At 35.8% G+C, this 23,193-nt stretch overlaps 1 protein-coding gene and 1 pseudogene across 3 annotated transcripts; both read left to right on the forward strand.

Moving 5' to 3' along the window:
• Positions 1-5,197: 5,197 nt before the first annotated feature.
• Positions 5,198-10,175, forward strand: LOC129418125 (uncharacterized; annotated as a pseudogene).
• A 1,737-nt stretch (positions 10,176-11,912) lies between these two features.
• LOC129418119 (uncharacterized) lies at positions 11,913-22,019 on the forward strand. 3 transcript variants are annotated; one of them, XM_073869763.1, is made up of 4 exons: positions 11,913-12,197; positions 12,272-12,701; positions 14,338-15,524; positions 21,181-22,019. In XM_073869763.1, the coding sequence occupies exons 1-4, from the start codon at positions 12,048-12,050 to the stop codon at positions 21,988-21,990; spliced, it is 2,577 nt and encodes an 858-aa protein (XP_073725864.1). In that variant the 5' UTR covers positions 11,913-12,047; the 3' UTR covers positions 21,991-22,019. The 3 variants fall into 3 exon arrangements, with proteins under 3 accessions (XP_073725864.1, XP_073725862.1, XP_073725863.1); XM_073869761.1 differs by lacking the exon at positions 21,181-22,019 and having other exon boundaries at positions 11,923-12,197; positions 14,338-16,726; XM_073869762.1 differs by lacking the exons at positions 11,913-12,197; positions 12,272-12,701; positions 14,338-15,524 and adding exons at positions 17,711-17,966; positions 18,043-18,472 and having other exon boundaries at positions 20,837-22,019.
• The last annotated feature ends 1,174 nt before the right edge of the window (positions 22,020-23,193 follow it).

The raw sequence follows: 23,193 nt of genomic DNA on the forward strand, positions 1-23,193 counted from the left end.
ACATCTCTACTGTCCTGTATCTTTACATAATTTTAGCTTAAAAAAAAAAAATAAGATGAATTTACTCCAATTAAGAATATTTTGCTTTATTAATTATGTCAGTGGATCGCTCCAGATGAACAGTATCTATAAAATAAGGCAGCCATTGCTGTTCTGACAAAGAATTGGAAACCAAGAAATATGTCACAATTTTTGAGCAGACTGATAAACAGTCAATTTTTTATTATTTTTTCGTGCTATTATCACGAAATTTCGTGTTTTTTGTGATCGTATAACGAATTCCTGTTTTCGTGTGATTATCACGTATTGGTTACTCAAATGTTTTGTCCTATTTTCTTACCATTATTACTTCGGTTTAGGGTTAGATTTACATAAAATGCAATCCCTAACCAAACCCAACTCTAACCCTAACGCCAGGCGACATTTAAAATAAAAAAATAGTATAAAGCAATATATAAAGTGACATTCTAATGCAAGCACCAAATCTAACCCTAAACCGAAGCGACAATGGTTTAAAAATAGGAAAAAGCAGTTGATTAACCAATACGTGATAATCACATGAAAACAGGAATTCGTTATACGATCACGAAAAAACACGAAATTTCGTGATAATAGCACGAAAAAAGAATCAAAAAAATATGTGACTATATCACGAAACTTTGTGAGACTTGGTATGATTATTACAATGACACAATCCAAGTTATGTTTCAATATTGTAACATGTTTTGGTATCCCATTTTTATGAAATGTGTATAAATAGCATGCAGTGTGAAAAGTTGTGCAATAAATGCGCCAAAATCCAATTTTGCGTGCATGGTTTTATGTATTGGTTTCTCAGTTTTTACCATTGTCGCTTGGGTTTAGAATAACTTTTTGATACATAAAATGACATACTAACCCAAACCCCAATTCTAACACTAACTCCAAGCGACAATGGTTTAAAACACATAAAATTTACAAACAAACACACGGATTGTAGGCAACTGTTTACTTGCTGGGCCTGTCGAAATTAACATAATTCATCCCGTTTCTGAAATAGCCTGCAGCCTGTATATTAACTCCTGTCAGCATTGCATTGTGAGCGAATCTTTTAAAAATGGTAAAGAGCATCACATTTACGGCTGACGTCAGAGGTATTCAGGCCAAATTACAACGTACAGATTAGCTGGCCTATCAGGGACACAGAGCTTTTTAGATCAATGAGCTTTGTACAAAATCAATGCGTTTGAGAAAGGCAAGGATATCTGGAGCTACAAAAATGTGGGAAAAAAGTTTTTCTAACAATAAACCATGCAAACACATTGTATTATACTAAATACACAAAACAAACATTGTTTTTTTTAGCAATAATGGATTCTGCCAACAAACCGATATTTCTGAATGAATTTCTGAATTTGACAGTGATAAAGACATCAAGGGTATCGTGAGAATCTGCTAAAAATGACAGCATCGGAATGGTTTGCACAATCTGAGGGTTGAGGAAGTTCTGACAGAAGCAGAAGCTTTATCTGGTACAGGTACACATGCAGACACAAACACATTGCTATTTGTTGTTTTCTGCATTAGCCAAAGAAATTAAAAGTAAGTAGTCCATGATGATAGGCCAAATTAATTAAAAGTTATACTTTAAATATATATATATATATATATATTTTAATTAAATTGGCATATCATCATGGACTACTCCCTTTTAATTATATATATATATATATATATATATATATATATATATATATATATATATATATATATATATATATATATAATACACTGAAAAAAATGATTCATTGAATTTAATCAATTTTTTTAAGGTAAGTGGTTGCAATCAATTTATTTAAGCTACATTTAAACAAAAGTTTTATATGTTATTTTACGTTACTAATCTTTTTTGTTTAAATGTAGCTTAAAAAAATTGATTGCAACCACTTACCTTAAAAAAAAAGATTAAATTCAATGAATCATTTTTTTCAGTGTATATATATATATATATATATATATATATATATATATATATATATATATATATATATATATATATATATATATATATATATATATATATATATATATATATATATATACATACATACATACATACATACATACATACATACATACATACATACATACATATATACATACACCCTTCAGCTGTGACTATACAGCCTTAAATGCCTTACTGATACAAATAGTAAATACACAAATATTGTTTTTGTTTTAAGATAAACGCTAGGGCTTACTATGTGCCAAACAGCAGACATGAAGAGGGGATGATACATGAAAACTAAGAGAGAAGAAAAGATGATGTGGTGAAGCAAGATAAAAACATCAAGAACATCTGATAACCTGCGATAAAACGACAGTGTCCCAATAGCTCAGATCTGACGAAATCCTATTACAAGTGTTTCACAGATCCAACACACGCACACAAGCATGCACGACAACATAGTTGAGACCTAACAAATAGTAAAAACACCTTCTAGAAGAGTAGAAGAAAAGTCCCCCTGCAAAACTAAAATAATTAAAAAACAAAGAATATTAAGAAAGGATAAATTTAATCAAATTAAGATTTTTTTTAATTCTGAACATTCCCTCAAAAATGTCTGTGCAAATTGCCAGCATATTTTAAGTAGAAAAATGAATTTCTGTGTTGTTTGTGTGGATGTGGTTGCTTACTAAACTGAAAAGCAGAAGATAGAAAAAATCATCTGACTTATGATGTTTCTGGAGACTGATTAAATAAATGTTTTCTGTTTTTAAGTAAACTATTCAGGGTTTGAGTAAATCACCATTTACAGATTTTACAGTTTACTGTTTTTTTGCAAAGAACAGACCCTTGAGAGGTTGAGTGTTGAGGAAGCAATACATTATGCATTTATTTAATCAGAAAACACATTCAATAATTTTTTTAAGAAAAACATTGTGCCTAAATATTATTTTCTCTCATAAAATACACATTTATTTTAAAGCTGTTTTTGAAAAGGACATCTTGGACCAGTGGTGGCCACCCGGTGATTTCTCTTTTAAGGGGCGCGAATTGAAAATATGTGTTCGGAGTGTCATACGTGTGACTCGTCATGTCAAATGTGTTCATCATTGTGTCATGTGAACCATGTGCATCATGCGTCATGTCAAAATACGTGCCTGCTGCAGATGCGTCGAAAGGGTTTATGATAAAAAAATAAACTCACGTTCACAAAATACTCGCAAGACTGATTACACATGAAAATAAGCGAGTATCTGGCAAACGTCTCTTTTATCATAACCCCCTTTAAAGCGTCTGCAGCAGACATGTATTTTGACATGACGAGCCACACATGACGGGCTAAATACATGTTATGATGAGCTTCCCATCGTGCACCCTCGAAAAAGAAGTCACCGGCCACCCTAATAAAAAAGAAAAAGCAGCCAGTTTTCATGTAGTTGTAAGCAACCTGCACGAACAGGAGAAGAATCCTAAGCCAGTGGTTCTCAAACTGGGGGCCATGGCCCCCTGGGGGGCCCTGAGTTGGTGCCAGGGGGGCCCTGGTTTAATAACATTTTATAAAATTGATCATAAATTCAGTGTAATTAAATGTCAGAAAAATAAGGCTACTAACCAACAGCACTACATTGAATAATTTAATATGTTTTGATTAATTCAAATTGTAAGTTTTTGGAATGTCATAAATTTTCTTTGGGGGGGGGCTCGAAGGGATGCACCGTACAAGGGGGGCCGCACGCTGAAAAAGTTTGAGAACCACTGTCCTAAGCCCTATCCGCATGGTAATCGTTTCTCATTGGGATGTAAGGTATTTTCAACATTTTCACATTGTAAATAAATGCAGCATGACGTTAAAAAAACGTTTAACCTTTTAAAGTTGCTGCATTTTTTTACCGTGCAGGATTTGACTGCCATCCGTCAGTATTAACATCATGAAGGGAAGCTTGTGAAGAGATTTGCAGTCACCTCCCTTCTTAGGGAGAATAAAATATGGGCAAACACCCTGAAAATCCCCAAATTATGTCTCAATGGCAGGAGAGTAAGGGTTTTATTGTGGCAGCCCATTTGCGTCCAGCAGTACCACCAGATGGAGTACCTGCTATTTTTTTTTTATGTCTTTTTGCCTGCAATGAAGACACATTTCCATAAAACCTATTTTTTTCAGAATTGAAACAGGATCGAACAGAAGAAAAAGGAAACACGTGTTAAATGCCTACATTTGGTTAAAATATGCTCAAAACTTGAATAAAACAAACAACAACAAAATAAACCATATGAAGGAGTATTGCTCCATCTACTGGGCTTTGTATAATTTAAGGGTTAATTTATTTGTAACATTATGTGCAAGATGGTTAAATTTGCACATTGCTGTATAGTTGAATTGCCTTACCTCCATACATTGGGAGATTTCTGGCCTGAGTGAATCGATCAGATAGAAATCCATTGTATTGGGGCCTCCCCATGCAGGCGTCTCTCTTTGCCCATGGGGGGCAGCTGTTGGACAAGAGGAGAGATTGAAAAAACCCACCAAGTAAATAAAATAAGTTTTTACAGATTTCAATAATGTTTGACAATTGACCTATCAATCGGAAATCACTAATATGTATATTGGTTCTCAGATATTTAAGTTACTAAATGAAAAAAGAGAAAAAACTAAATCGCTAAAATAATGGAAGTCCCTGAGGTAAAACGAAATCACCGTTAATTTTTAATTGATGCGAGTTCGCGGCTTTTTTTGATAAGCACATAAGATAACGGAACAGAGCCAGATGAATATCTTTCAGTAAAACGGTGAGTATTTTTATGTCTTGCAAATATGGCTGCAAAAAAAACTAAACCCCTCTAACCATTAGAGGGCGCGTTTAAGTTATTTTCTATAAGAGAAGTAAGTAAATAGCTCTGAAATCGCTAGGCAGGTAAGCTACTGTATTCCCTCAAACTGTATTAAAAATCAGTGTTGTGAAATCCTTGACCACACCCTAAAGAAACATCAACCTTTTGTGTAATGAATGACAGGAAGAATTAAATTATGTTAATGAATAAAATGTTGATGAGTGTGCTATGAAAGAGAGTGGTCCCAGCCAAGACAAGAGTTAAGAAATTTGGAAATAAATGATCTCTAAGAAGAGGGTCCTAAACAATCAATAATCTATGAGTTATTATTTATTTAACGGTAAGCGGATTATTTAGAATTTACTTACTTTTCATTATGCGCTTCACACTCATTTGTTTGCCAACTACCATCAGAAGTGTTGAGCGTCTTCTCTCTCAAGGTACATTAGGAGGCGCTGCAGCTCTTTAGTCCGCCGATAAACCCAAGAAAGAAAGAAGGAAAGAGCTCGCGATTGATGTGTTTGTGTATCCTCAGTGTTTTTCACTCTAAACTCTAAAGATTTTGTCTGTAACGCTGGAGAACAACAGCAGATCCTGCAGACCACACTGAAGAGGTGTTCAGTTAAACTCATCGACTGCAGGAACCTGATGATGGAGATAAAAACAGAACCCACAGCAGATGAATATAAAGACAATCATAATGATGCTCAGGAGTTTATTATCTCAGGTATGTCTCCTCAATATTATTGTCATTTTTCAGGTTTTAACCATCATTGGCGTACCTGATTTATAAAATGGGGGTTTAAGTCAAACAATTCTTGGAGTTTTCATGGCTGGAAACTCACAGGAATTAATAGTAATATATAAATATAAAAATGCCTATAAACAGGGAACGTAAACTAACGGATGGGCAGGAACAGTTGGCTTGCATGGAAAAACAGCATTTATCAATACTCTTAAACAATGCATTTTTATTCGGACTACTTACATTCATTTTGGGCTATCAAAAATTGAAAACTACCTGCCCGAAGGGTTACCAGGGATTTTGAAATTTTGTGAGCCCTGATTATTGATGTATACAAAAACGTTTACTCTGCAAACAATTAACGATTAATCGTTTTGCAGCTGTAATAACAGGAATGAGAATTGTCTTTGTGTGAATATAGAAAAAGATACAGAATCTCAATTCATCCTTCTTTGTGTAAATAAAAGTTAAAAAAAATTAATTGTATCATGTTTCTTTCAGACGTGAAGAGTGAATCATGTTTTGATGGAGAAATAACGTCCTCAACATCAGAAGAGCGACTGACAGCACAAACTCAAGAGAAAAAACTTCATTCAGAAGAGCAAAGAGAGACGAAGAAGAAGCCGTTTAACTGTGAACAATGTGGGAAGGATTTTGATTTCTTATTTCAGCTGAAAGGCCACATGAGGAGACACAGTGGTGAAAAACCTTTCTACTGCACTCAATGTGGCAAATACTACAGCAGCAAACAAAGTCTTGATGTTCATCAGAGACTTCACACAGGAGAGAAACCCTATGAGTGTCCTCACTGTGAGAAGACATTCAACCAACAATCCAATCTGAATAAACATGTGCGTTTACACACCAATGAGAGACCGTATCAGTGCAGTCAATGTGGAAAAACCTTCACGGAGTCATGCACTTTAAAGTCACACGAAAAAACACACTCTCAAGAGAAACTCTATCCATGTTCATACTGTGATGAACGTTTTAATGAGATATCTCATCTGATAATCCATGAGAGAGTTCACACAGAAGAGGAACCTCATCCCTACAGTGTTTGTGGGAAGGGTTTCTTCAATCAGCGTCAAAGTTTAGTGAGACACCAGAGAACTCATACAGGTTCTTACAAATGCTCTCAATGTGACAAGACGTTTACTCGTTCAAGTCACTTAAAAGTCCACGAGAGAATTCACACTGGAGAGAAACCTTACGTCTGCTCTTACTGTGGAAAAAGCTTCTATGATCCATCTCATTTCAGAGTTCATCAGAGACTTCACACAGGAGAAAAACCTTACGTCTGCTTTCAGTGTGGTAAGAGCTTCTCTAATTCAGGAACTTTGATTGTCCATCAGAGGCTTCACACTGGAGAGAAACCTTATGTCTGCTCTCACTGTGGAAAAAGCTTCTCTGATCCATCTCATTTAAGAGTTCATCAGAATCTTCACACTGGAGAGAAACCTTGTGTCTGCTCTTTCTGTGGTAAGAGCTTCTCTAATCCAGGTACCCTGAGTGTTCATCAGAGACTTCACACTGGAGAGAAACCTCATCACTGCAATTTTTGTGGGAAGAGTTTTAATCAGCGTGAAAGTTTAGTGGTACACCAGAGAACTCATACAGGTGAAAAACCTTACAAATGCTCTCAGTGTGAAAAGACGTTTACTCATTCAAGTTCCTTAAAAATCCACGAGAGAATTCATTCTTGAGAGAAATCTTACATCTGCTCTCACTGTGGAAAAAGCTTCTCTAATCAATCTCATTTCAGAGTTCATCAGAGAGTTCACACTGGAGAGAAACCTTACATCTGCTCTCACTGTGGAAAAAACTTCTCTTATCAATCTCACTTCAGAGTTCATCAGAGACTTCACACTGGACAGTAACCTTACACCAGTGGTGTCCAAAGTCGGTCCTGGGGGGCCGGTGTCCTGCAGAGTTTAGCTAAAACTTCCCACAACACCCCTGCCTCAAACTATCTAGTCTGCCTAGTAAGACCTTGATTAGCTGGATCAGGTGTGTTTGATTAGGGTTGGAATAAGACTCTGCAGAGACACCGGCCCTCCAGGAGCAGGAGTGGACACCCCTGCCTTACACTCACCGGCCACTTTATTGGGTACACCTGCCCAACTGCGCATTAATGCAAATTTCTAATCAGCCAATAACATGGCAGCAACTCAATGCATTTAGGCATGTAGACATAGGCTGAGTCCCAAACCGCCTACTTCCATACTATATAGTGTGGAGGTAGGCGGTTTGGGATTCAGCCATGGTCAAGACGATCTGCTGCAGTTCAAACCGAGTGTCAGAATGGGAAAGAAAGGTGATTTAAGTGACTTTGAACGTGGCATGGTTGTTGGTGCCAGACGGGCTGGTCTGAGTATTTCAGAAACTGCTGATCTGGGACTTTCACACACAACCATCTCAAGAGAATGGACCGAAAAAGAGAAAATATCCAGTGAGCGGCAGTTCTGTGGGCGCAAATGCCTTGTTGAAGCCAGAGGTCAGAGGAGAATGGGCCGACTGATTCAATTTGGATAGAAAGGCAACAGTAACTCAAATAACCACTCGTTACAACCGAGATATACAGAAGAGCATCTCTGAACGCACAACACGTCGAACCTTGAGGCGGATGGGCTACAGCAGCAGAAGACCACACTGGGTGCCACTCCTGACAGCTAAGAACAGGAAACTAAGGCTACAATTCACACAGGCTCACCAAAATTGGACAAAAGAAGATTGGAAAAACGTTGCCTGGTCTGATGAGTCTTGATTTCTGCTGCAACATTCGGATGGTAGAGTCAGAATTTGGAGTCAACAACATGAAAGCATGGATCCATCCTGCCTTGTATCAATGGTTTAGGCTGGTGGTGGTGGCGTAATGGTGTGGGGGATATTTTCTTGGCACACTTTGGGCCCATTAGTACCAATTGAGCATCGTGTATTGTTTCTGACCATGTCCATCTCTTTATGACCACCATGTACCCATCCCCTGATGGCTACTTCCAGCAGGATAACGCATCATGTCACAAAGCTTGAATCATTTCAAATTGGTTTCTTGAACATGACAATGAGTTCACTGTACTCAAATGGCCCCCACAGTCACCAGATCTCAACCCAATGGAGCATCTTTGAGATGTGGTGGAACGGAAGCTTCGTGCCCTGTATATGCAGCCGACAAATCTGCAGCAACTGTGTGATGTTATCATGTCAATATGGACCAAAATCCCTGAGGAATGTTTCCAGTACCTTGTTGAATCTGCCACGAAGGATTAAGGCAGTTCTGAAGGCAAAAGGGGGTCCAACCCGGTACTAGTAACGTGTACCTAATAAAGTGGCCGGTGAGTGTATATCTGCAGTGTTTGTTGGAAGACTTTTAATCAGCCTGAACATTTAGTGACGCACCAGAGATCTCATACAGGTGAAAAACCTTATAAATGCTCTCAGTGCAAGACCTTTACTACATCAAGTTCCTTAAAAATCCATCAAAGACTTCACACTGGAGAGAAACCTCATCACTGTAGGGTTTGTGGGAAGAGTTTCAGTCGACATGACGAATTAGTAACACACCAGCAAACTCTTACAAGTAAAAGACTTCATAAATGCTTTCAGTTTGTTAAGAAGTTTGTTAAATCAGTTGGCCTGAAGACCAATGGCATGTTCACACTGGAGAGAAAGCTACCACTGCTTGATCTGTGGAGAGAGATTTACTCATTCTGGAAGTTTCCAGAATCATAAGAAGGAACAATCATGCTATGCTAGAGAACTACAGACCCGTTTCTCTTCTTCCCTTCATTGCCAAGACTCTTCAGTTTTCCTCTTTCTTCACACAAAATAACCTCCTGGATAGCAATCGGTCTGGTTTCAAAAGCGGTCACTCCACTAAGACTGCTCTGCTCTCAGTCATTGAAGCCCTAAGGCAGGCAAGAGCAGCTTCCAAATCTTCGGTGCTGATCTTACTGGATCTATCTGCCGCATTTGACACAGTCAATCACCACATACTCCTGTGGACCCTCATGGCTATGGGTGTCTATGACACAGCGCTTCTATGGTTCAAGTCGTACCTCTGAGGTAGGTAATTTCGGGTCTCCTGGAGAGGGGACGTCTCCGAACCCCAACATCTCGATACCGGGGTGCCTCAAGGCTCTGTGCTTGGACCACTGCTCTTTTCAATATACAAGACATCCCTGGGTTCCGTCATTGGAAAACATGGCTTTTCCTACCACTGTTATGCGGACGACACTCAACTAGGCTATGTATATTGTGTTGGACTTGATGAGACTATTTCCAGCGCACTTATGTATACTGCTGTTCTTGTGTTGCTATAATTGCTTCTATTGTTTACCTCATTTGTAAGTTGCTTTGGACAAAAGCGTCTGCTAAATGACTAATGTAAATGCATCAAACTGAAGAACAAACTACACTAAAATCATCATAGCACCTTAAACTCTTTACACATTGAACTGCATATATTCTGCACGAGTGTTTGACATGATTACATGCAAAAATAATGAATAAATGACTTTACATTGACCTTGGTTATTCGTTGTGTGAAAAGTTTTTCCACTTTGTCGAATTTCCCCTCTTCCATCCGACGAATAAAGAAGTCGACCAATGAGATATGAGCATTACGTTTGATGTGTTTAGGAGCTGAATTGGGTGAATGCTTGGTTAAAGAGATAAGTTTAAGTTTAAGCAGACATTCAAAGTGATTGACAGAAATCCTGTAATCCTGATGAATGTGATCATGATATTTCAACTCCCCCTGCTCTTCTCGTTGCTGAAGAATAACCAACAATGTTAAAAATCAGCTTAGCCTTGCTGCTGGCTTAAATGCAATGCAGGCATATAAAAAAAGCATTTGCCCAATACGTCAATTTAATAAAAAGACAAAATGTTTGATAGAATTGTGCAGAAACAAACATTTTGTCTTACATTTATTACAGTAAATAAGTTCTCAAATATGTTTATCTTTTGCGTTATTTTTTCTGTTCCACATTTATGAAATCCGCTGAAGTAGTATCTTTGATGAAACTTTTATTTGTGTGTCATATTTGTGCATTGTAGAATTTACTAAAATTTGATTGCACTCAAAAAATGATTTTCAAAAAAAAAAAGTATTTATGTCCTGTTTAAGAAAAATATCTAAAAATTCTTAAATTAAAATGCTTTTTCTTGATGAGCAAAACGACCCAAGAAAATAAGTCTAGTTATAGACCGAAAATATCAAATTTAAGAGATTTTGTGCATAAAAAGCAAAAAAATCTGCCAATGGGGTAAGCAAATTTTTCTTGAATTATTTTCTTGGGTCGTTTTGCTCATCAAGAAAAAGCATTTTAATTTAAGAATTTTTAGATATTTTTTATGAAAACAAGAAAAAAATAATAAAAAAAATTCTTGAAAATATTTTTTTTGCAGTGTAGGCTACAGAAATTAATTGAGTTAGAAACACACAACAATAAAAACATGAAAACGTTTGAAAAATATTTTGTTCCCCGTTTTTAATTAATATATAATAACAAACGAGATTTCAATATTTTGACAATTGAGCTAAGAGCGGTTTTCATTTTTAAAAAAATTGGTCACCTATTAGCATTGCATTATAAATATACTGTATTGTTATGAAAATACCAAACATATGTCTGTAAACTACACAGATAAATCAACATATAATCTCAATCATGTTTTTTGCTTACAATCTGCCCCATTGGCAGATTTTTTTTTTGCTTGTTTTATGTACAAAATCACTTAAATTTGATATTTTTGGTCTTAAAACTAGACTTATTTTCTTGGGTTGTTTTGCTCATCAATAATCTTAATTTAAGAATTTTTAGATATTTTTACTTAAAAAAACAAGAGAAAAATACCAAGACATTTTTTTCTTGAAAATAATTTTTTTGCAGTGTACCACTGTGTAAAGTGAAATTAAAACCATTATAAAAGGTCACACACTAAAACTATGGCAGGAATTTTGGGACATATCAGACACTGGGAGAATTTTACAATATACAAAAACAAGTAGGTGTCAATATGAGACAGGGCAGGAATCCAAAGGAACATGGCAATTACAAGACTTGGAATTGGACATACTGGATTAAATCAATTATTGCACAGAATAGGGAAGCATACTACTGGATTCTGTGACTACTGTAATGCACAACAGACAGAACACATTCTGATACACTGCAAGAAATATGAGAATGAGACAACAAAACATGACAATTTATTGGGAAAAAATCTTATAATATATATTATGTAATTATATACCTAAAATACTGGATTGATTGACAGAATATAATGGGCTAGGTTAATTTTATTCATTAATTTATTTAATTTGCTGCTCACACTCCAGTCCAGCAGGTGGCGACCAACCGTCAATAAAACCGAAGAAGAATGAGCGCGCGTGATGTGTTTGTGTATCTTCAGTGTTTTCCTCTCTTAAGTGTTTTATTGAATGTAAACAGAGTCTTGTGTTGAGATGTTGATGATGAGATGGATGTGATGTGCTGTAAATCAGTAGGAACTGATCTGTCTATGCTGGATATTGAGGATTTCATCACAGAAATCTCTCAGCTGAAGAAAGAGGTGGCGTTACTGGAGACAAAGTTGAGGTTAAGAGGAGATGAAGGACTGAAGATAGAGGTTTGTACAGCTTAAACATCATTTACCTGTTTGACAACATCAAATCATTATAATCTTACTCTGTGTGTTGTCAGGATGTGGTTTGTTGTGAATCTTCAGTGTATTTGACTGATGGACGTCTGGATTCAGTGTGGATGAGCAGAGATCAGAGCCGCACACCACAGACACTGCTGGACTCTAAACTCTCTGAAGAGAAATCCAGACACACACAGAACTCAGAGCTCAGTCTCACTTTACTCGGTTATACTGAGTCAAAGCCCACAAACACTCAGTACACTACAGTGTGTGACAGTAAACAGAGCTTACAGGAGGATCAAACCTCCACAGAGTCTCTGGATTCTGTCTGTAACGCTGGAGAACAGCAACAGATCCTGCAGACCACAATGAAGATGTGTTCAGTTAAACTGGAGGACTGCAGGAACCTGATGATGAAGATAAAAACAGAACCCACAGCAGATGAATATGAAGACAATCATAATGATGGTCAGGAGTTTATTATCTCAGGTATGTCTCCTCAATTATTGTTGTATTTTTACAATTTTTAACTTTCCTTGAAGTACCTGATTCATAAGTCAAAAATTTGCTAATCAAAACACCAAAAAATGTTATGACTATAATCTAAAATTAGATTAGGATATAATTTTGAGCCATAGGCTTTAAAACGACAAAAAGTGCTTTATCTCATTCCAGACGTGTCACCATATAATGCAAAAAAGATTGTGAAAGTCATTGCAAAAATAAAAAATGTGACTACCCTCTACAAAACGTGACCCTATACTGGCTGGAAACTTTCGATGGGAATTAACAGGAGTTAATAAGAATAAACTTTTAAAAAATTGCTATAACAGGGAACGTAAATTTAGTAAAAAAAATCTTGCAGCATTATTTTGTTTAAAACAAGATTTATCAGAATTATACAGATTTACTGTACCACCCAAAAGTTTGGACACATTACTCTTTTAATGTTTTTAAATAAGTCTCTTATGCTCATCAAGCCTTCATTTATTTGAGCAAAAATCCTTCAGAAATGTTTAACCTCTTAAGACCCAAGCTTTGATTTGTCTTGCATTTTAGATTTCTTCCAACTATTAGGGGTTATGAAGAAGCAATATATATATATATATTAACCAAATATTTTTCTTTGAACATGAAGCAGTGTAAATGTCCACGTTTGTGTACAACAGGTTCCAGTTACACAGAATTAGGAATTATGGTGCGAACAACAAAAAATCTGATGTCACATATGTGGACACACCAGGTTTCAGAAGGTTAATATTAGAACGATTTCTGGAGGATTTTTTATCAAATATATCCACGGCTAAGTATCATGATTCTTCAAAAATGTATTACCTTGGATGCATGTCTGCTTATGACCAAACAAAATGTTGATTTATGATTGTATGATATAGTTTATATAAACGTTCTTAAATTTGCAAATAATTTCTGTAAATTTTCAAGTTTCAAATTTGGAATATTTTCAAAATTTCCCAGATGAAGTTTCCTTTGAAAGTTTCTGGAAATTTAGCAGACACTTTCACCCCATTTGCAACCCATAATCCTGCTTAAGTAGTTTGTTTGTGCTTTAATTTGTTTTCATAAAATAAACCTATATAATGTAAAGGACATTGTGAGAAAATTTCACTTTGATATCTTTAATATAGACTGAGTAAGGTCGTGTCAAACATTAAAATCATATTTGAGATGAATAGGTGAAATCAAACTTTGATTATCAATGCAGAATTTGATTTTGAGACTTTAGCCAGATTTTCACCGGCAGGGTCATTGCATTTGACATTTTTTCCTTTGATCTCTAGTTTATATTTACATATAATAATACATATATATACACATAACATACACACTAAAATATTTCTTAAATATATACCTGAATGTGTCTGTAATAATAATAATAAATAAATAAATATAAATAAATAAATATAGATAGATATAGATGTAATGTTAACAAAACTTTAATTCTGCGAACAATTAACGATTAATATTTTTTCAGCTGTAATAACAGGACTGACAGTTGTCTTCTGTCTCTGTGTGAATATAGAAAAAGATTCAGAATCTTAATTCATCCTTCTTTGTGTAAATAAAAGTGAAAAGAGAATTTAATTGTATCGTGTGTTTCTTCCAGACGTGAAGAGTGAATCATGTTGTGATGGAGAAATAACGTCCTCAACATCAGAAGAGCGACTGACAGCACAAACTCAAGAGAAGAAACTTCATTCAGAAGAGCAAAGAGAGACGAAGAAGAAGCCGTTTAACTGTGAACAATGTGGGAAGGATTTTGATTTCTTATTTCAGCTGAAAGGCCACATGAAGGGACACAGTGGTGAAAAACTTTTCTACTGCAATGAATGTGGCAATTACTACAGCAGCAAACAAAGTCTTGATGTTCATAAGAGAATTCACAAAGAAGAGAAACCGTACGAGTGTCCTCACTGTGAGAAGAGATTCAACTACCAACACATTTTAAAGAATCATGTGCGTTTACACACCAATGAGAGACCGTATCAGTGCAGTCAATGTGGAAAAACCTTCAACCAGTCATCCTCTTTAAAGTCACACCAAAAAACACACTCTCAAGAGAAACCCTATCCATGTTCATACTGTGATAAATGTTTTAGGTTTAAATCTCATCTGATAAACCATGAGAGAGTTCACACAGGAGAGAAACCTTACGTCTGCAGTGTTTGTGGGAAGAGTTTTAATCAGCATAAAAATTTAGTGAGACACCAGAGAACTCATAGATGTGAAAAACCTTACAAATGCTCTCAATGTGAGAAGACATTTACTCAGTCAGGTTACTTAAAAATCCACGAGAGAATTCACTCTGGAGAGAAACTTCATCACTGCAGTGTTTGTGGGAAGAGTTTTAAACAGCGTGAACATTTAGTGACACACCAGAGAACTCATACAGGAGAAAAACCTTACAAATGCTCTCAGTGTGACAAGACGTTTACTAGGTTGAGTTACTTAAAAGTCCATGAGACAATTCACACGGGGGAGAAACCTTACGTCTGTTCTTACTGTGAAAAAAGCTTCTTTGATCCATCAAAATTCAGAGTTCATCAGAGAGTTCACACTGGAGAGAAGAAACTTCATCACTGCAGTGTTTGTGGGAAGAGTTTTAATCAGTGTGAAAATTTATTGAGACACCAGAGAACTCATACAGGTGAAAAACCTTACAAATGTTCTCATTGTGACAAGACGTTTACTCAGTCAGGTTCCTTAAAAGTCCACGAGAGACTTCATTCTGGAGAGAAACCTTACGTCTGCTCTCTCTGTGGAAAAAGCTTCTCTGATCCATCTTGTTTCAGAGTTCATCAGAGAGTTCACACTTGAGAGAAACCTCATCACTGTAGGGTTTGTGGAAAGCTACACTTAAATCATCATAGCGCCTTTAACTCTTTACACACTGAATTATATTTAAAAAGTTCTTGTGCCCCCATAATCTTTAACCAAAATCACAAATCTCCTCCCCTCATAAAAACGATCTCTCTTTACTTCTGGTCATATGGTATGGCAAGTGGGCGGGTCCGGGAAAAGATCGCTGTGATTAGCAGTTAGCAACATGACCTAACTTCAAGGATCCAATCAGTTCTCGATGGATGAAATCAAGTCCAGCCCTACATTTCTTCATTTCAGAAGCCGTTTCACTCGGATATACGTCACCATGGTGAAAATAAGACAATCGCTACTTAAAGAGAGTTTAAGTTCAAGCAGAATGACAGAAGTCCTGAATTACAGATATCAGTTTATCCTCGCTATGTTGTCACTATGGATAAAAGCATATACCCAATACGTCAATTTAATAAAAAGACTAAATGTTTCAATTGATAGAACTAAACAGAAACAAACATTTGTGTCTTAAATTTATTACAGTATTTCAATTGATTTGATCTTTTTATCGTTCACTTCTTGCTGTTCTTTTATATGATTCATTTTATTCTAGTTATTCTATTCTACAATACTTTCATGTTTAAATCTTATGTCGGCACTGTCTACAATGGCCTCCATCTCAAGGTTTTTATTAACATCACGAGAATGTTGTGAAACAATTTGTATGGTCTGTGTTTGCTGTACACCTGCAAAACCTTCTTCTAGTTGCACAAAGATAGTCAGACCATCGAGAACACAACTAAACCTTGGTCGCCTTTTGTGCTGCCGAACTCTCATTTGTTGGGAACAAAGAAAGAAAAGCATCCCCACCTTGACTATGTCTGCAGGCATCTCTCTTTGGCTTACTTAAAGTCCATGTAAAGTCAGATATTAAATGTGTTCTGAGTTTGTCACACCACAGTGATAAAATGTGTTAATGTATAAATTTATTGATCACACAACCAAATATGAATGATGAAAAAGCACTTAGTAAATAAGTTCTCAAATATGTTTACCTTTTGCATTATTTTTTTCTGTTCCACATGAAATCAGCTGAAGTAGTAACTTTGATGAAACTTTCATTTGTGTGTGTCATATTTGTGCATTGTAAAAAATAAAAGTTAGAATTTAATACAATTTGATCTAGTCCACAAAAATTTATTGAGTTAATACAATTAAAACACAAAATGTTTTGTTCCCCGTTTTTAATTAATAGAAACGTGATTTCAATATTTTGACAATTGAGCAATAAAACGTCCACGGTTTTCATAAAAAAATGTGGGCACCTTGTAGCATTGCTTTATTGTTAGGAAAATATCAACCATATATCTGTAAACTATATCAACATATAATCTCGATCATGTTTATTGTCGCGTTTGGAATTGAAATAGAATAAATAACTCCTCTCAGTAGAAATTTGAAGTAAACATAAATCAAGCATCATATTCTTTTCATATAGACGTGTCAAATTGATCGTAAATCACAGAAATATATATTCGTTCTCAGATGTTTACCGCTATTTTTTTATTATACTGTTAAATCACTGTCAGTTTTTAAATGATGCGAGTTCACACAGGTTCAAGAATGGGTTAAATTATTATTTCACTTCATTTCCTCACAAAATCATTTGGGTTTTATTCAGTGACGTGAGTTTTAATTGTTATATCTTGATTGTTGCAAAACAATAGCTCACTACAGGAATTATGCGTTTAATTATGTTTTCACTTAATTTTCTCAAAAAATCTGATAAACAACATTCAGTAAAAATTAGTTTCGTTTGTTTAGGTTATTTAAAAAAAGAATCACCTTGTAACGTTATGGGTACATCATTTTATGGTTAAAAATAACCAAAAAGTAACTTGAGTTGCTTACACTCCATGACAGGGGGCTAGAGGTCTCATTTCTTTGGGTTCTCGCCTATGTAGTAGTGGAAGGTTATGAAATTGTGGATGGCTTGGCAAAAAGCTCAATAAAGCATGAAAGAGTTGATGTACAAGTACCACTGTCTAAATTAATTGACAAATTATAATGGGCTAGATTCATTTTATTTATTTATTTATTTAATCTGCTGCTCACACTCCAGTCCAGCAGGTGGCGACCAACCGCCAATAAAACCGAAGAAGAAAGAGCTCGCGTATGATATGTTTGTGTTTCCTCCGTGTTTTTCTCTCTTGAGTGTTTTATTGAATGTAAACTCCGGCTTGTGTTGAGATGTTGATGATGAGAGATGAGATGGATGTGATGTGCTGTAAATCAGTAGGAACTGATCTGTCTATGCTGGATATTGAGGATTTCATCACAGAAATCTCTCAGCTGAAGAAAGAGGTGGCGTTACTGGAGACAAAGTTGAGGTTAAGAGGAGATGAAGGACTGAAGAGAGAGGTTTGTACAGCTTAAACATCCTTTACCTGAATCAGACAACATCAAATCATTATAATCTTACTCTGTGTGTTGTTAGGATGTGGATTGTTGTGAATCTTCAGTGTATTTGACTGATGGACGTCTGGATTCAGTGTGGATGAGCAGAGATCAGAGCCGCACACCACAGACACTGCTGGACTCTAAACTCTCTGAAGAGAAATCCAGACACACACAGAACTCAGAGCTCAGTCTCACTTTACTCGATTATACTGAGTCAAAGCCCACAAACACTCAGTACACTACAGTGTGTGACAGTAAACAGAGCTTACAGGAGGATCAAACCTCCACAGAGTCTCTGGATTCTGTCTGTAACGCTGGAGAACATCAACAGATCCTGCAGACCACAATGAAGATGTGTTCAGTTAAACTCATCGACTGCAAGAACCTGATGATGGAGATAAAAACAGAACCCACAGCAGATGAATATGAAGACGATCATAATGATGGTCAGGACTTTATTCTCTCAGGTATGTGTTCACTTTTATTGTTGTATTTTTTTAACTGTCATTGGAGTACCTGATTTATGAAAGAGGGTTTTAAGTAACAAACTCGCTAACCAAACGACCAAACAATTAATCATGACTAATTGTTTGCAGAATATAAGTGTTTTTGTTTCATCATATGTGTGTTTGTGTGTACTGTGTATAATAATTATGTTTATACCATTGTGTCGCTATTCTGATTGGTTGAGAAAAGTCAAACCAATGTTCCACCGTACCTGTCAAATGTTAAACATTATATATAAATATAACAGCGCACGCACACACATATATACATATATGGGTGATTCTCACGAAAACTTGGTTTTAAAAATGTCAACCATGAAAATGTAAAAATTGCTTAAATTTACTTTTTTCCCATCAGACATTGAAAAACAAAGTCTGGAGTAAATGGGAACATTAATTTAAAAACTTTTACTTATCATTTAACACTTTTTGTAACATAATTTTAAAAATTAGTCCTAAAAAATCTCATTACAGCAACAGTCAGAAAACATCAACACTGACATATTTTCAAAATGACATGACAAACCTGAAAGAACATAATTTGGAGATTCTGCACGTGCATTTAAAATCAAAGTATTATGCTTCTATTAATTAAATTAACATTTAATAAGCATCTGTTGCGGTAATGATAATCCAAATGTCGTGTAAGCATTCTGACAAGACAATATTTCAAATTAACTGTAAAAAAATGTTACCTGGTATCCATCTTGAAGTAACTGGTCCATGTGCTTGGTCACTCAAAATCAAACTTTATTAAAATTCTGTATGTGTGCTTAAACTGTTCTCAAAAAGTGTTGCGGAGGATGAGAACATCAGGCATGGACACATCATTTTCCTACTTTTTCTTCATTATTATAATACATGAATATTCAGTAAATATTTTTTCTGTCATCTAAAGTAGTCCAGCAAAACATCCATTTATTTTTTTTCTTAATATTTTTGTGTTAATTTGATTAAATTACAACATAACGCATGTTCAAACACAGCCGGACACATTGCGGTAATGAGAATTTCAGCAGAAAATGAGATAAAATTTACAATTATAAATTCTTATGTTGAAATCACACATTGTGCAAGGTAGAACACAGTATTGTGTTAATTCTGATGCTTTTTAATGTTACTATATTACACATTTTAAAGCTAAAATCATTAGTGCCGTGGTGTTTCAATGGTTTCGTGAGAATCACCCATATATGTATGTATGTATAAGGTATATTATCTTAATTATAGTATGGGAGCAAAAGTGGGACTTCAAGAACCAACACAGGTCAAAAGGGGTCTAATATTAAAAAGACATCTCACACATCATCCAATTCATATTAATTAATTCCAGGGATAACGGGGTTAAAAGCGGGGTTTGAATGAAGATTACCCAGGGTTAAAGGGATAGTTCACCCAAAAATGAAATAATGTCATTAATGAGTCACCCTCATGTCATTCAGTTTAAGATTATTAATTTTTAGTCAGAGAGCTTGTTGACCATTCATTAAAAATCTATAAATTATTAATTATTATTATTATTATTATTGTTGAAGCATCGAAAATACATTTTGGTCAAAAAATAACAAAAATTACGACTTTATTCAGCATTGCCTTTTCTCCTGCGTCTCTTGTGACGCGCGGGCAAGTTTTTGTTCCCAAACTTACAGTCTGCGTCTCCCTCAGACTGTAAACAAAGCCAAAAAAACCCAAAAACAGCAGCTGGGGCGCACCAGATAACACTTCATCTGCGTCAATGCAGTCATGTGACTAAAGTCTCACGATGTGCTTCACAATAGATGTGGAAGAGAAGACAATGCTATGTAAAGTCATAATTTGAGTTATTTTTGGACCAAAATGTATTTTCACACATTCTAACTGACCCACTGATGTCACATGGACTACTTTGATGATGTTTTTATTACCTTTCTGCAGTAAACCGTACATAGATTTTCAATAAAGGGTCAGAAAGCTCTCAGACTAAATACAAAACATCTTAAACTGTGTTCTGAAGATGAACGGAGGTCTTACAAGTTTGGAACAACATGAGGGTGAGTCATTAATGACATGATTTTCATTTTTGAGTGAACTATCCCTTTAAGCACAGTGTGAGAAGTCCTTGTAAGGGAAAAATAATATAATCATCCATTCACCCAATGGCAGAGTTGTTTTCCCGAGCACTCACTGTGCACCCGTGCTGTGTTCTTTGGGGAGGAGCTATCTTTATTCAGGAAATTAGCCTTACACCCTTTTGTGTGAATATAGAAAAAGATTCAGAATCTCAATTTATCCTTCTTTGTGTAAATAAAAGTGAAAAGAGAATTTAATTGTATCTGTTTCTTTCAGACGTGAAGAGTGAATCATGTTGTGATGGAGAAATAACGTCCTCAACATCAGAAGAGCGACTGACAGCACAAACTCAAGAGAAGAAACTTCATTCAGAAGAGCAAAGAGAGACGAAGAAGAAGCTGTTTAACTGTAAACAATGTGGGAAGGATTTTGATTTCTTATTTCAGCTGAAAGGCCACATGAGGACACACGGTGATGAAAAACCTTTCTACTGCACTCAATGTGGCAAATACTACAGCAGCAAACAAAGTCTTGATGTTCATCAGAGACTTCACAAAGAAGAGAAACTGTATGAGTGTCCTCACTGTGAGAAGACATTCAACTACCAATCCAATATGAAGAAACATGTGCGTTCACACACCAATGAGAGACCGTATCAGTGCAGTCAATGTGGAAAAACCTTCAAACAGTCATCCTCTTTAAAGCGACATGAAAAAACACACTCTCAAGAGAAACTCTATCCATGTTCATACTGTGATAAACTTTTCAGTGATACATCTCATCTGATAATCCATGAGAGAGTTCACACTGGAGAGAAACCTTACGTCTGCTCTCAATGTGGAAAAAGCTTCTCTGAATCATCTCGTTTTAGAGTTCATCAGAGAGTTCACACAGGAGAGAAACCTTACGTCTGCTCTTACTGTGGTAATAGGTTCTCTGAACTATGTAATTTGAGAGCTCATCAGAGAGTTCACACTGGAGAGAAACCTCATCATTGCAGTGTTTGTGGGAAGAGTTTTAATCGGCGTGAAGATTTAGGGACACACCAGAGATCTCATACAGGTGAAAAACCTTACAAATGCTCTCAGTGTGACAAGAAGTTTACCACATTGAATTACTTAAAAGTCCACCAGAGACTTCACACAGGAGAGAAACCTTACGTCTGCTCTCACTGTGGAAAAAGCTTCTTTGATCCATCTAATTTCAGAGTTCATCAGAGAGTTCACACTGGAGCGAAGAAATTTCATCACTGCAGTGTTTGTGGGAAGAGTTTTAATCGGCGTCAAAGTTTAGTGAGACACCAGAGAACTCATACAGGTGAAAAACCTTACAAATGCTCTAAGTGTGAAAAGACATTTACTTGGTTGGGTTCCTTTAAAAACCATGAGAGACGTCATTCTTCAGCTTCTCTGATCAATCTCATTTCATAGTTTATTAAAGAGTTCACACTGGAGAGAAACTTTACCTGTGCAGTGTTTGTGAGAAGAGTTTTAAAGGAGTCGTATGACCCTACGATAAGATGTTTTCCTTTGTTTTCAGAATGTTAAAAGATTTCTGTGCATAAAGAAGATCTATAAAGTTGCAAAGTTAAAGTTTTAAACCCAAAAAGATCTTCTTTTTAAAAGTGAAGCCTCACCAACGCCTTCGTAAACGTCTTAATCAAACACACCGCTGCAGTTGGACGTCATACTGAAATTTGCATAACACCGCCCTAATGTACACGCAAAGATAGAGGCTGTAACCTTCATTCGCACTGTAGTATTGTTGACAGGTCCGGTTCTAGATATTTGGAGGCCCCCACACACCTCTAATTTTTAAAATAAGTGTTTTTGTACCCTGTAAGAAATCATTTAAGCACTACAGTGATTAAACATGTTTTCCCCATTACTTTTCTGTTTTATCAAGTTAACAAATTAAATGTATGTAAAAATTTGATTACACTGTCAGAGGTGGGGGTGCAGGGCTGGACCTTTTCTGTCACTGGGGCTGTACCCTAAGTTTCTGTTTGGTACCTTTACATGGATAAAAAACAGAATACAATTTTGGGTAGATTACCGTACCTTTAGGGCCTACATTGTTAGAAAAAAGTCAAAATATGTAACCTAGCTGTCAGTGGGGCGGCACCCTTTTAAAAGGTAATTGTATTGACCATTAGGTACAGATTTGTAAACATTTAGTACCAATATGTACCTTTGAAATACTAATATATATTTTTTATGTACTGATAAGCTCTCTTTGGTCCCACTATGTACCTCTGAGGTACTAAAATGAAATCTTTAGGTGCAAAGCTGTACTTTTTGAAAGGGTACAGCCCCAGTGACAGAAAAGGTACAGTTTTGTACCTTTATTTCTGAGAGTGTAGAAATTATGCACGACCACATGTGTTAAACATTTTAAGGCAGGTCAAAGTTGTTGTTGTTGTGGATCCAGTTATTTATTTGAAGCGGCATCTTTTTGGGATAACACAGGATAACAGTTTTGCTTTCTCCAAGAGTACGATTAAAAAGACAACACTAAAAACCCTAACTGTAAAAAAAAACTACAAATGAACACCTACTAGAAAACCTTATTTTATGTTAGCTGGGTTTGAAGAGGAAGTTTTATTAGACCAATGGTTTGATCTTATTTTTGAC

Source organism: Misgurnus anguillicaudatus, chromosome 7 (assembly GCF_027580225.2).
Source record: "Misgurnus anguillicaudatus chromosome 7, ASM2758022v2, whole genome shotgun sequence".
Lineage (NCBI taxonomy): Eukaryota > Metazoa > Chordata > Actinopteri > Cypriniformes > Cobitidae > Misgurnus > Misgurnus anguillicaudatus.

What these genes read in the sequence shown, in the direction of transcription:
- LOC129418119 (XM_073869763.1), top strand. Translation starts at nt 12,048, where the DNA reads ATGGATGTGATGTGCTGTAAATCAGTAGGAACTGATCTGTCTATGCTG. An exon ending in TCAGGAGTTTATTATCTCAG is followed by an intron (nt 12,702 to 14,337) that starts GTATGTCTCCTC and finishes TGTTTCTTCCAG; the next exon opens with ACGTGAAGAGTGAATCATGT. An exon ending in CTGATCCATCTTGTTTCAGA is followed by an intron (nt 15,525 to 21,180) that starts GTTCATCAGAGA and finishes TCCAATATGAAG; the next exon opens with AAACATGTGCGTTCACACAC.